Below are 12,694 nucleotides of genomic sequence, written 5' to 3' on the forward strand. Positions count from 1 at the left end.
GCTGGAATCATTCGGAGAGGTAAGGTGACTATCGTCCTCCTTTCCCAGGTGCGGAAACTGAGGCCGAGAAGGAGGTTAAGTGGCTCCCCCCGGTCAGGCTGACCGGGTAGTTAACCCGTAGCTAATTCCCAGGCCCTCCTCCTACAGGAAGAGTCACACCTGGGAACTGCACCTCCGGCGTCCCTCACTGTGCCCGTGTGTTCTTGTTTTCTGTCGTGTAGAAGAAGCACGAGGAAGACGGGGGAACCACAGACACGGCCACCATCCTGTCCAACCAGCACGAGAAGGACAGCGGCGTGGGCCGGACGGACGAGAGCACGCGCAACGACGAGAGCTCAGAGCAGGAGAACAACGGCGACGACGCCCCCGCGGCCTCCCCGCCGCTGGCCGGGCAGAGGAAGCTCACGTGCAGCCAGGACACCCTGGGCAGCGGCGACCTGCCCTTCAGCAACGAGTCCTTCATCTCGGCCGACTGCGCCGACGCCGACTACCTGGGCATCCCGGTGGACGAGTGCGAGCGCTTCCGCGAGCTGCTGGAGCTCAAGTGCCAGGTGAAGAGTGCCAGCCCCTACGGCCTGTACTACCCGGGCAGCCCCCTGGACGCCAGCAAGAGCGACCCGGAGAGCGTGGACAAGGAGCTGGAGCTGCTCAACGAGGAGCTGCGCAGCATCGAGCTGGAGTGCCTCAGCATCGTGCGCGCGCACAAGATGCAGCAGCTCAAGGAGCAGTACCGCGAGCCCTGGATGCTGCACAACAGCGGCTTCCGCAACTACAACACCAGCGTCGACGTGCGCAGGCGCGAGCTCTCGGACATCACCGAGCTCCCCGAGAAGTCCGACAAAGACAGCTCGAGCGCCTACAACACCGGCGAGAGCTGCCGGAGCACCCCGCTCACCTTGGAGATGTCCCCCGACAACTCCCTGAGGAGAGCGGCCGAGGGCGTCGGCGGTCCCGGCAGCGAAGGCGCCGCGGGGACCGCCGAGGCGTACGGGCCGTCCCCAAAGAATCTGCTCTCCATCACGGAAGATCCCGAAGTGGGCTCCCCGGACTACAGCCCTTCCCCTGAAGAGCTGGACCCCAGCCAGGCCCTGGAGGGCAAGGAGAGGAAACCCAGCGACGGCAGCGGGAGCCCCACCCCCAGCCAGAAGCTGGGCGGCGGCTCGTACCTGTCGCCCTTCCCGCACTCCCCCTACAAACACGCCCACATCCCGGCGCACGCGCAGCACTACCAGAGCTACATGCAGCTGATCCAGCAGAAGTCGGCCGTGGAGTACGCGCAAAGCCAGATGAGCCTGGTGAGCATGTGCAAGGACCTGAACTCTGCCAACCAGTCGGAGCCGAGAATGGAGTGGAAAGTGAAGATCCGGAGCGACGGGACGCGCTACATCACCAAGCGGCCGGTGCGGGATCGCCTGCTGCGGGAGCGCGCGCTCAAGATCCGCGAGGAGCGCAGCGGCATGACCACGGACGACGATGCGGTGAGCGAGCTGAAGATGGGGCGGTACTGGAGCAAGGAGGAGAGGAAGCAGCACGTGGTGAAGGCCAAGGAGCAGAGGCGGAGGCGCGAGTTCATGATGCAGAGCCGGCTCGACTGCCTGAAGGAGCAGCAAGGGGCCGACGACAGGAAGGAGATGAACATCCTGGAACTCAGCCACAAAAAGATGATGAAGAAGAGGAATAAAAAGATATTTGATAACTGGATGACGATCCAAGAACTCTTAACCCACGGCACGAAATCTCCAGACGGCACTAGAGTATACAATTCGTTCCTATCGGTGACTACTGTATAATTTTCACTTCTGCGTTATGTACATAAGAGAGAACACTACCGTTGAGGTAGCAATTCCTGCCTCGTTCAATGCGGCAAGCTTTTGTATATAAGATAAATAGCGTCATCATGTTTATAGTCGAAATCAGCGAGCCCTACCCACTCTGGGTGTCTTAGCTCTATTTTAAGCAGACAGAAACCACCCTTAACTGTCTTGGAAGGCAATATTAACAAAACACAGAGCTTTTTTTCAAATAGCAATGGTACTTTTTATACTCGTTACCTTTTACATGAAGTTTTTAAATTTCAAAAAGATCTTTTACTAAGCATACCTACACAGAATAATTTGTTTACACGCTATATTCATATACGAAAGTTAAACACAACTTTTTTTTTTTTCCTGCCGAAAACTCAGATACGACTGCCAGTATGTATTTTTAATGGAACCCTACCTTATAATGTTACTTTGCTGAATGTGTTTCATGTGAGTGACCGTTTAACATTATTATTTAGGTCAAAGCTTCAGCTCCAAAAACCACCAAACTCTGTGGTTCACGATGTATACTACACATAACCAAACCAGCAGTGTTTGTTTGTTTAGAATTGGGATACGCATTTAAACATTCTTCTTCTGGTTAAAGTTCCCAAGAGAGTGTAAAGGTTTTTAACAGAAGGCAAACTATAACGCAGCTTCGTGGAAGTTTAAAGCATGTTTGCAGATACTGCAACCCGTTGGAGGACTTTGCATGTACAGGAAAGTTGTGGATGGAGACAGTTTGTGGAATTTTAAGTGCTCACTGTAGTAAACCTTTGCTTTGTAGCTTCGAAGGGACAGACTTTTACGAGCAAATTCAGAGAACCATGGTTAGTTATAAACAGTAAGTAAAATGAAGTTAAAATAAATTATTATTATTTTCTATTTGATATGTTTTGAAGTGATTCCTCATTTTGCAGTGGTGCCTATAAAATAAAAGCCTTTTGCAGTGTGTGTGTTTTTTTTTTTTTTCCTTCATTGTATTACCTGCTGCCTCAGAAGAATTTGAGCGTTTCAGATCATCCACTACCTTCATTCTGCCCGGAATCCAAAGACAGGTCTGTTAGGAAAAAAGAAAAAAAAAAAAAAAAGCAATCAAACTCACCGTTTAATCTAGCATTCGAATGACTGTCTGTCTGTCTTGCAGAAAGCCTCAACTTGGCCCACTATGCTATAAACTGGAATAACAGCAAGTTTATCAACCAAGCTCGTGTTCACAACGAAACCCCTTTGGTTTACTGCCGCCATTACTGCCTGTCAGTAATATCTAACATCTCTGAGTGAGTAGCTAGGCCCAACTTTTTCCATTTCTAAGATGCATCTGCAAAACCCACAATATTTTCATAGAATAGCAAGGGTCACCAAAGTGGGTGGGCTTCAAAACTGGCACCTTTCACACCGCAACAACCCACAGGATCCCAAATACTGAATTTGCTACAACTTGTTCCCCGATTATAGTGTTCACACAAATTTCAGCTATAATGTCTACTAGAAAGACATACGTACATCCATACACAAATGAATGAATGGGATTACAAAGGGTATCATTTTCATTTGCCATGATGCCAGACATCTGGTTTTCTCACTGAAATTTGGATTGAAGTGGCCAGGTGTTTAGGTATCTGAGACTTAGATTCCTCCAACACACCCTGTTTGAACCCATATTCCTCCCTTGCGGCCAAAATCTTAAGACTAGTCATTAGTCATTAGTAGTCACACTTCCATGAGAACAAACTTAATGTAGATACGACACCGATATATTTATTCCTCACTATTAAGATATCTGTTCATTACCTCTTCCAGACCAGGCATCGCGAAGATAATTACACCTGCTACCTTAGTGTTTGCAAAAGGTGGACCGTTAGCACCGTGGGTTTCCAATACTCTCCAAGTTCAACTTCCAACAGCATTGGATCCTTGGCTCCCAGGAGCAGCGCCCCATATCCAGCTCTCTTAACCTCACACCCTTTCTTGCTAGTTAATGTGTCACCGAGAACACCAGTCAGATGAATTACAAATTGCGGCAAGACATACACAGGTTGGGTATAAGACTAAGTGCGTGGGTTTCTTTGGAGAAATAGCCTTCCTGCCTTGTGTGTTCTCATTAAAGGCCAGAGGGGTGTACGTGGCCACAAGAGCAAAGAGCTCCCACCTAAACAGTCATGTGCCATCAGACTGAAGTTGAGGGGTTTCTAATCAGGGCTCCCTGGGTGCCTCTGGATTTAGGGGTCAGCCTGTGCCCCGTGTGAAAAAGTGGAGGGAAATGAAAAGTAACATACATTCTAATCCCAATTCCGGACCCTTCAATTCCAACTTATTTTTTCAATCACTTTTTCATATGGATACACTTGGTCCTAATGTGCAATGTCATACGAGGTCTCCCAAACCGAATTTAGCAAATCAACTCCTAAAAGGAGTCGGAAGAGACCTGAGAAATCATTTGATCAATGAGCAGGAGACTCAAGGAGACAAATGTGGCTGCTTAAGGAACAAACTGGGATTTGAATTCAGAACCCAACACCCGTTCCCATAGCCCTTACGGCCACTCCCACAGGGGAAAGTTCGCTGTCAAGTGCACAGGTAACTTGAACGTATGCAGTCCTGTGCCCTCAACCAAAAGATAAACACAGCTCACCAGTGGATGCCCTGGAGTGAACCTCAGCCAGGAGACGTGAATCTGCCATTTTTCAGTGAGTCTGAGCCCCCCAGGTGCCTCCGAGCACAGCCATTTCCAAGCTGCTGCGCGAGTTGAGGGATTTTCCTGGTTAACGGTGACGAGAGACGATGTACAATTTCTGTCCTCCCAGATATGAAACCGTAGTTCCCACGTAAACAGAATGTCGCCTGTAGCCAACAGGGATTTCTACCACCACAGCTGCTTATGCTGTTTCATCTCCTTGGCCCATTTAAGAATGTGATGGAAGCTATGGATTCTCCCCACAGAAAAATATACGTATAATACACAACACAACTAAATTTGCATATAATTTTGGAGGCTTTATGTGCCCCCAAAGTCCATTCATGGACCTCTTCTACAGGTACAAAAATCTCAAGTTTAGACCAACTGAATTTGATAGCTCTATATTTTTCACACTATTTTTAGGTGCATTGTATAGCACTCTTTGATTTCAGTGACCATTTTAAATATCAAGGAGTACATTTTCCCCCATTAGACCCATATTAAGGCAATTAAAATTCAACAAACCACTGATACCTGTACTCTTCCAGTTGTGCTAATGGTCGTTTCTCCCATGATTAAATAGATTTCCGAACTACGACGACGTAAGAGTCCCGAGGCTCCGTAACAGCCACTCCACTGGATGGATGACAACTTTATTCCTAAAATATAAAGGGAAAGAAATGAAAATTTATTGATCATCCAGTGCTACACTTTCCAGTACAGTAGCCACTGGCCACAGCTGGCTATTAAACACTTAAAGTATGGTTAGTCTAAATTGAACTGTTCTGAGAAAATGGATTTCGAAGACTTAGTGCTCCAAAAAAGAGATGACGTAAAATATTTCAAGAATTCTATGCATGTTGAAATGTTAATACTTTGCATATCTTGGATTAAATAAAATAATTATACTTCATTTCACCTTTTTTACTTTTTAACGTGGCTACTAGAAACATTTAAATCACAGATGTGACTCGCATTTTATTTCTATTGGATAGCACCAATACAGAGACCATCAGGCATGGGTGTGCAAAACACGGGACCTCACGATCTCACCAAATCCATAGGGCAGTTCTGCCAGGCAAATGGCCTTATCACCTGTTCACATTCAGACTAAGAACCTTATCCAGATGAGTGTAGAGATGTGATTTGAATTTGCATCCGCCTGATGCCAAACCCTTTACCTTTCCCAACTCTGCCTCCACGGGCTTCTCAAGCAGTGACTCTTAAGTCCGTGTAGGTTATGCTACTCTTTGTAACCTAGTCATGATTACGATAAAAGAAACTGCTTCAAAGTGACAGGCATTTCACTCAGTTCCCTTTTGAGTTTTAAATGACAAAATATTCTAACACTCCTGGCAAAAGCATACGACAACGTACAAAAATCTAGGAACTGGGGGCACTAATTAAGCTTTTCATCTTTTAAATGAAAACTGGAGACTCCAAAAACAAGAACCACAAATGTGACGAGGTAGGACTCTACATTGCCTAGGGAATACGAGTCGGAGAACTCATTAGGATTGTAAACTAAAGTATGAAAATTAACCAAATAATTATCTAGTTGTAGCCTTAGTGGTAGGTTACAGGTTACTTGTTAGCAAGATTGCCCAGAACCAAGGAAGCAAACACAATTCTGCCAGAAGCAACTGCAACTCCCACTTTTAGTTCTGTTTCCCAGTTGTTATAAGCACACTAGGATTTCTGCAGAGCATCAACTAATTAAAAAGAAATCATTAAAACGGAGATGAGATGCAAGAATTCTCATGGCAACCGCTGTACTCTTCAATTTTGATTAAATGTGAATTCCCGAAAGCAGCTAGAAAACAAAGTGTGGTTCTTTGGGTTTCATTCAGATGGGTTTTTCTGCTTACATGATCCATTTTCCTTTAGCTTCCAGTTTCAACTAATCCTAAAAGGGCACGGTCCGTGGGAGCATGTGCTTTGCCTATAACGAACGTGGTTTTGCCTTTCAATGGCGGAACGCTGACCTCATGCACTCAGGATCTTTTTAAAATGAAAAATGAGGAGTTAATGATCCTTGCTTGAATTGGGGCTATTGCAAACTTAAACTTAATTACCAATGCAGTGATTCTTGTCAAAAGCCCAATGAAACTCCCTAGACGTCTGGGTCTCTCGAAAACACATTAGGATTACGTTGACTCGTGCGTTCATTCCTCCTCCTCAGCTGCCAGCCCAGACGTTATGGGTTTGATTTAGCAGTTTTAGCTCTGAAGAATCATGATCACCTCTGTGCTCTAGGCACTGTGTCAGAAGCCAGCATGGATTTGTTCAGCCAGGAGTTTTTCTGCCCACTGTGTTCAGGGCCATGAGCTCTCATGGAGCTTAAGTCTAGTGGGAAAGAAAATAAAAATCCAGTCATCACACAAATACTTTTAAAATGTCAACAAGGTTAGAGTGGGAGAGGGGACGGACAGGAGAGCTAGTGCCACGGATTTCAAGGAGGGTCTCTCACAAGAGTTATGGTTGAGCTGAGAGCCAGTGGATGAATGTGAGTTAACTAGGAAAAGACAGAAGTGATATTCCAGGCAACACAAACAGCACGTGCAAAGGCCCTGAGGTGGGAGAGACATGGTTTATTTAAAACAAACCAAAAAAACAGCCAGTGTGGCTTGAGCTCATAAAGCACTGGAAGAGAGAATGGTATGTAGTAAGAGTGGGGAGACAGGAGAGAACCAAACACTTGACCATAAATCCCTATTCAATATGGCCGACACGGAGCACCTAATATGTGCTAGAAACTACGCTAAATGTTTTACATGTACTAACTTGCTTAACCTTAAATAGCCTGTGAGATGGGTGGGTTTATTATCCTTGTTTTGCAGATAAGAAAACAAAGACTTAGGGAAGCAACTCACTCAGAGTGAAAGAGCTGTACAGGCTAAGGGGCAAAGTGAGACCAGTTCTTTCTACCCACACTTCATCAATGGGCTGGGAAGAAGCATCTCCATGACAGGGGCTCATGGATTTTCACTCTGCGAGAGGTTCATACCTAATTGACTGTGTCTTAGCTCAAGCTACCTTAACAAAATACCACAGGCTGAGTGGCTTAAACAACAGCAATTTATTTCTCACTTCCAGTCTGGAGGCTGGAAGTCTAAGGTCAGGGTGCCGGTATGGCTGGGTTGTGGTGGCCCCTCTCTTTCTGGCTTGTAGATGGCTGTCTTCTTGCTAGGTCATCACACAGCAGAGAGAGAGAAAGCTCTGGTCTCTCTCTCTTCTTTCACAGACACTAATCCCATCATGGGGGCCCCACTCTCATGACCTCATCTAAAACTAATTAACTCCCCATGGTCCCACCTCCAAATACCATCACATTTGAGGGTTAGGGCTTCAACACATGACTTTGGGGGCACACAACATTTCATCGTTAAGAGTCTGGATAACCTGCCACCTTTTCATCCTCTGCCTTTTTCCAGCTCAAGGATAAATCTGTTTATAACCACGTTGCTTCCCATTTCTATGCCACGGCAGGTGATAAGCTTAATAAGCTTAGTCAATTCACTTCTACAAAGTGCAAATTGGCTTCTGGCTAGAACATGTTTCTCCATCCAGGGCTCCATTTGCCATCACCCGTCATGCACACACAGATCAGGAGCTTAGACAAAAAGTGAGTTTCCTCCTCCCTTCCTTTCCAGCTAAAGCTTTTCCTACCAGTTTTTACCACCATCCAGAGGAGAAGGACCTGATCTGATGAAATGGTCTCATCACATGCATAATGAAGAAGGAAATTTCGTTTCAGGGCCACACAGCTTCTCTAAGTAGGCAGGCTCCTGAAACACTCTCCTGAATGGTCCCCTGCTGTATAAACTAATGTCGATGACTCCTGTCAAAGAGGGAGGCTTTCCAACCCCTGCTGCCACCCAATCAGCTCTTCCTGCCTTCATAAATGATCTCCAAAGTGCCGTAAGCAGAGGACGCAAGGTCCCAAAGGCCCATCCACCTCCAGAAAGAAGTTTCTCGGTGCCAATGAACTGGGAGCATAGAGGGGCTGAATAAATCCTAATCAAATACGATTTAAGCTTTTCCATTTTCTGAGAAGCAGGGTGTTTGAGGCAAGGAATGTTGACTTTGCAAATGCCTAACATTTACCCAGAATGAACAAACAAAACCTGCCCACTTGGTTTTCGAGCTGAGTCTTAGGCACAAGGGGTATTGGGGGCTGATGGAAAAATGAGCCTCTAAGCACCCCCTTCAGTCTGACCTGAGCCCTGTTGCCCGTACGTATGGACTTTGTTTCCTTAAGTACATGGGCATGCCCGCTTGCTGGATTCCAAGCCAACATTTTAAGCGGTACTTCCGAGGGGAGACTTATACGTGACCAATTTTTAGCTGAGTTTTAAATCTTCTGGCTCTTGTTGACCCAGCCTTTCCAGGAATGTGACCTGTTTCTATTTTCCACTCCATTAACCCTTTTGCTTTTCCCTCCTCCTTACCAGAAGCACATCTTTAATACCTACTTTATGTACCATGATCTCATTTTCCTTATGAGCAACAAGCACAATTTATAAGCCAAGCTTGGAAGTCATTCCTTCATTTAGCATCAAGCGTAATTCCAAAAGAACTATATACTTTGGTGTGTAGTTTTACATTTTGTAACAAGGCCAAATATTAACTGTGTTTCTTAAAACCCACGAGAGCTCAGTGAATCCTCATCCTATATAAAGAGAAAAGACCTACAAGTATGATAGATCCACTACCAGACCCAATGAGCATGTTCAAGGTCCACAGGGTAAGCCAGGACACCTGCCTCTCAAAGTAATGCCTTGGGAGATGTGCACAATCAAAACTCCGTAGCAATCAGCCGGAAACTCATATTACACCAAAATGCTTCAGTGTTATATATTTTTTAACAAAGAGACACATGTAAAGTGCCAGAAAAAGCAGAAAATTTTGCATATAATTCAGGGGATTCACAGGACCACTGTATCAGTACTATCTTAAGCAAAGACATGATAAATGTTGACTTGATCTCCTAGTCCAAAAAACCTCAGGTCATCTTCATGAACTTGGACTTGGCAGTGGATTCTCAGATATGATACCAAATGCATGAACAACAAAAGAAAAATAGACAAATTGGACTTTATCAAAATTTAAAACTTTGTACACCAAAGGACATTGTTAAGAAAGTGAAAAGACAACCTACAGAATGGGAGAAAGGATGTGCAAATCATCTATGTGATAAATGTTTACTGTCTATAATACATAAAGAACTCCACTTATGTTGGATAGGGGCCCACCTTAACCCAACTCATCAACAAAAAGATAACCCAATTTAAAAACGGGCAAAGGACTTCAAGTGACATTTCTCCACAGAAGATATACAGCTGACCAATATGCACATGAAATGATGCTCAACATCAGTAATCATTAGGGAAATACAATTCAAAACCATAATGAGAAACTACCTCACATCCACTAAGAGGACTGCTATCAGAAAAACAGAAAATAACAAGTGTTGGAAAGGAGGAGAGAAACTGGAACCCTTGTACATTGTTGGTGGAAATGTAAAAATGCTAGAGCGGCTCTGGAAAACAGTTTGGTGGCTTCTCAAAAATTAAATGTAGAATCACCGTATAATCCAGTAATTTCACTTCCTGGCATAAACCCAAAAGAATTGAAAGCAGGGAGTCGAAAAGATATTTGTAAACTAATGTTCATAGTAGCATTATTCCCAACAGCCAAAAGATGGAAACAACATGAGTATCCATCAAGAGCTAAACAAAATGTGGTATAAACATACAGTGGAATATTATTCAGTTATAAAAAAAAAAAAAAAAGCAATGAAGTTCTGATACACATCACAACATGGATGAACCCCTAAAACATTAAGTGAAACAAGCCAGACAAAAAGGGACAGATATTGTATCATTCAAGTTATATAAAATATCTAGAATAGGCAAATTCATAGAGACAGAAACTTAAGTGGTTACCAGGGGCTGGGGGGCAGAGGGATGCAGAATTACTGCTTAATGGGTACAGAGTTTCTGTTTAGAGTGATGAAAAAGTTTTGGAAACAGGTAATGGTGATAGTTGCACAACAGTGTGAATGTACTTAATGCACTGAATTGTGCACCTAAAAATGATTAAAATGGCAAATTTTATGATATATATTCATATATAGGTATATACATACGTATATAAATAATCACAATTAAAAAAATAACTCATGTCTTCTAACATCTCAAACCAAATTCCCTTTGGCTTCTTGGGTGTGTAGATTGTTACCAGCATTGAGGAGAGCTGCACACACACCCCCGCAATCAGAAAATGAACACAAGTGCCACATTTTATTTGCAGTCCTAGGGGGTCCACAGTTTTTGCAGAAGTCCTCCCATATGCCACGTTGGATCTCATCTGAGGTAGAATGGATCCAAAGCAAAAGGAAGCTGGTGACCCTTCATTTGTGCTGAGAATGCTTTTACAATTTGGGTGCCCAGGAAACAAATTATACCTATGTCTCCTGGGCCTAGGGACTGCTCGGGGCATGGGTCACGCCTACCTTAGTGCTACAGAATTGCATATTTGTGCCCCCCAAAATTCCTATGTTGAGACCTAATTCTCCAAGGTGACGTACTAGGACGTGGGGCCTCTGCAAGTAGTTAGCTCAGGAGGCCGGAGCCCTCGTGAACTGGATTAGTGCCCTTATAAAAGAGGCCCCGCAGAGAGGCCTCCCCACTTCCACCATGTAAGGAGACAACAAGAAGACAGCCACCTGCAACCCAGAAGAGGGCCTTCCCCCAAACCTGAGCTTGCTAACATCCTGATCTTGGACTTCCAGCCTCCAGAACTGTTAGAAATAAATTTCCGCTGTTTATAACCACCCAGTCAGTAGTATTTCGTTACAGCAGACAGAATGGATTAAGACACTTGGTTTCTCTCGCAGGACTCATCAATTACAAATGGTGCCAAATAATACCAAAATGCTTTTTAGAAAACTCCTTAAGATGCCAGATGGGAGGTACAAAGACACTTAGGGCTCTTCTGTAACTGGCAGGTCTGTGTCCAGGCATAAAGAAGGCTGGCCTCTTGTTGCCTCTGTGGGGAGATTTCATAGCACAAACTTCTCTCTAATCTAAAAAATGCAGGCACGAAGATAACTCTCAACAAGAGTTATCTCACTGCCCAAATTCTGGGAGCTCTTTTTAGAACAGTCTGGATGCTTAAATGTCACGAGGTCTCCGATTGCAATCTCCTCCCTCGCGCCACCCATCCCATATGTGTGGACACCCACCATTCCCTGATCTCTCTCACTTGCCTGCTCTACAATCTTACCCCCTTGAGGCATAAAGAACTGCTTTCACTTCAGTAATCTGACCGAACACCTGAGGTTTTCACTGGGGATGACAAGCTAACCCAGGTTCTACCTGTCCCACCTGCCAAGATTTCTCATGGATCGTGGAAGTGGCGAAATGAAGAAGGGCAGACACAGGGAGGAACAGCAAAGAGAGCTTTTGCTTGCTGCCTGCCGGCCTCCACTCCTTCTCAGTCCTTCAAGTATCTACGGAGCACCTACTATGTGCTGGTCACTCTGCTGGCACCAGGGCTATCTTGAGGATAAGGCAGAGATGATTCCCCCCTCACAGAGTACCCATTCGGGCAGGGGGAGGCAAAAAAAAAAAAGCACAAGTAAACAAAGAAAGAAAAAGACTTGCAAATCATGTTAAGCAAACAAGCACTGGTCTGAGAGGAGCGTTACCCACTAAACCAGTGGTTCTCAAAGTGGAGTCCCCAGACCAGCAGCAGCAGTAGCACCTGGGATATTATTGGAAATGCAGATTCTCGAGTGCCACCCCAGACCAACAGATTCAGACACTCAGGGGTCATGCGGTCTGTTTTTTCAAGCCCTTCAGATGACTCGATGCATGCCGAAGTTTGAGAAACACTGCAAATAAACAGAATTTTGACTGTTTTGGTTGTGAAGTTTTTTGTTTGGTTGGTTGTTTTTATCCCTAATTCTTAGAACAGTTCCTGGACAAAGTAGGGGCTTTATAAAATATGTTGAATGGACACTCAGTTGGGTTATTGTACTTTATGCTGAAAAAGACCACTCTCAACACCTAAGCTGAGATCTGAAGTTTGAGAAAGAGACGGCCATGCAGAGTGTGGGCCAGAATGTTCCTAGCCAACTAGAACTGCAAGTACAAAAGGCCTGGGGTAGGAAAAAACTTCCTATGGAATCAGACTGCCTGACAGG

At 44.9% G+C, this 12,694-nt stretch overlaps 1 protein-coding gene and 1 long non-coding RNA gene across 3 annotated transcripts in view; one reads left to right on the plus strand and one right to left on the minus strand.

Annotated features, from left to right (window-relative positions):
- Positions 1-2,692, plus strand: part of PDZRN3 (PDZ domain containing ring finger 3) — a 245,388-nt gene extending 242,696 nt beyond the window's left edge. For both annotated transcript variants that reach the window (XM_082346167.1, XM_082346168.1), the window contains one exon: positions 222-2,692. In XM_082346167.1, coding sequence (XP_082202293.1) covers positions 222-1,790 — 1,569 coding nt within the window. In that variant the 3' untranslated portion in view covers positions 1,791-2,692. The remainder of the gene's footprint in view (positions 1-221) is intronic.
- Positions 2,693-2,883: 191 nt separating this feature from the next.
- LOC309607565 overlaps positions 2,884-12,694 on the minus strand; it is a 149,517-nt gene continuing 139,706 nt past the window's right edge. Inside the window, exon 3 of the long non-coding RNA XR_014232450.1 lies at positions 2,884-6,828. This is a non-coding gene — a long non-coding RNA (uncharacterized lncRNA). The remainder of the gene's footprint in view (positions 6,829-12,694) is intronic.

Source organism: Balaenoptera borealis (assembly GCF_965194805.1).
Source record: "Balaenoptera borealis genome assembly, chromosome: 12".
Lineage (NCBI taxonomy): Eukaryota > Metazoa > Chordata > Mammalia > Artiodactyla > Balaenopteridae > Balaenoptera > Balaenoptera borealis.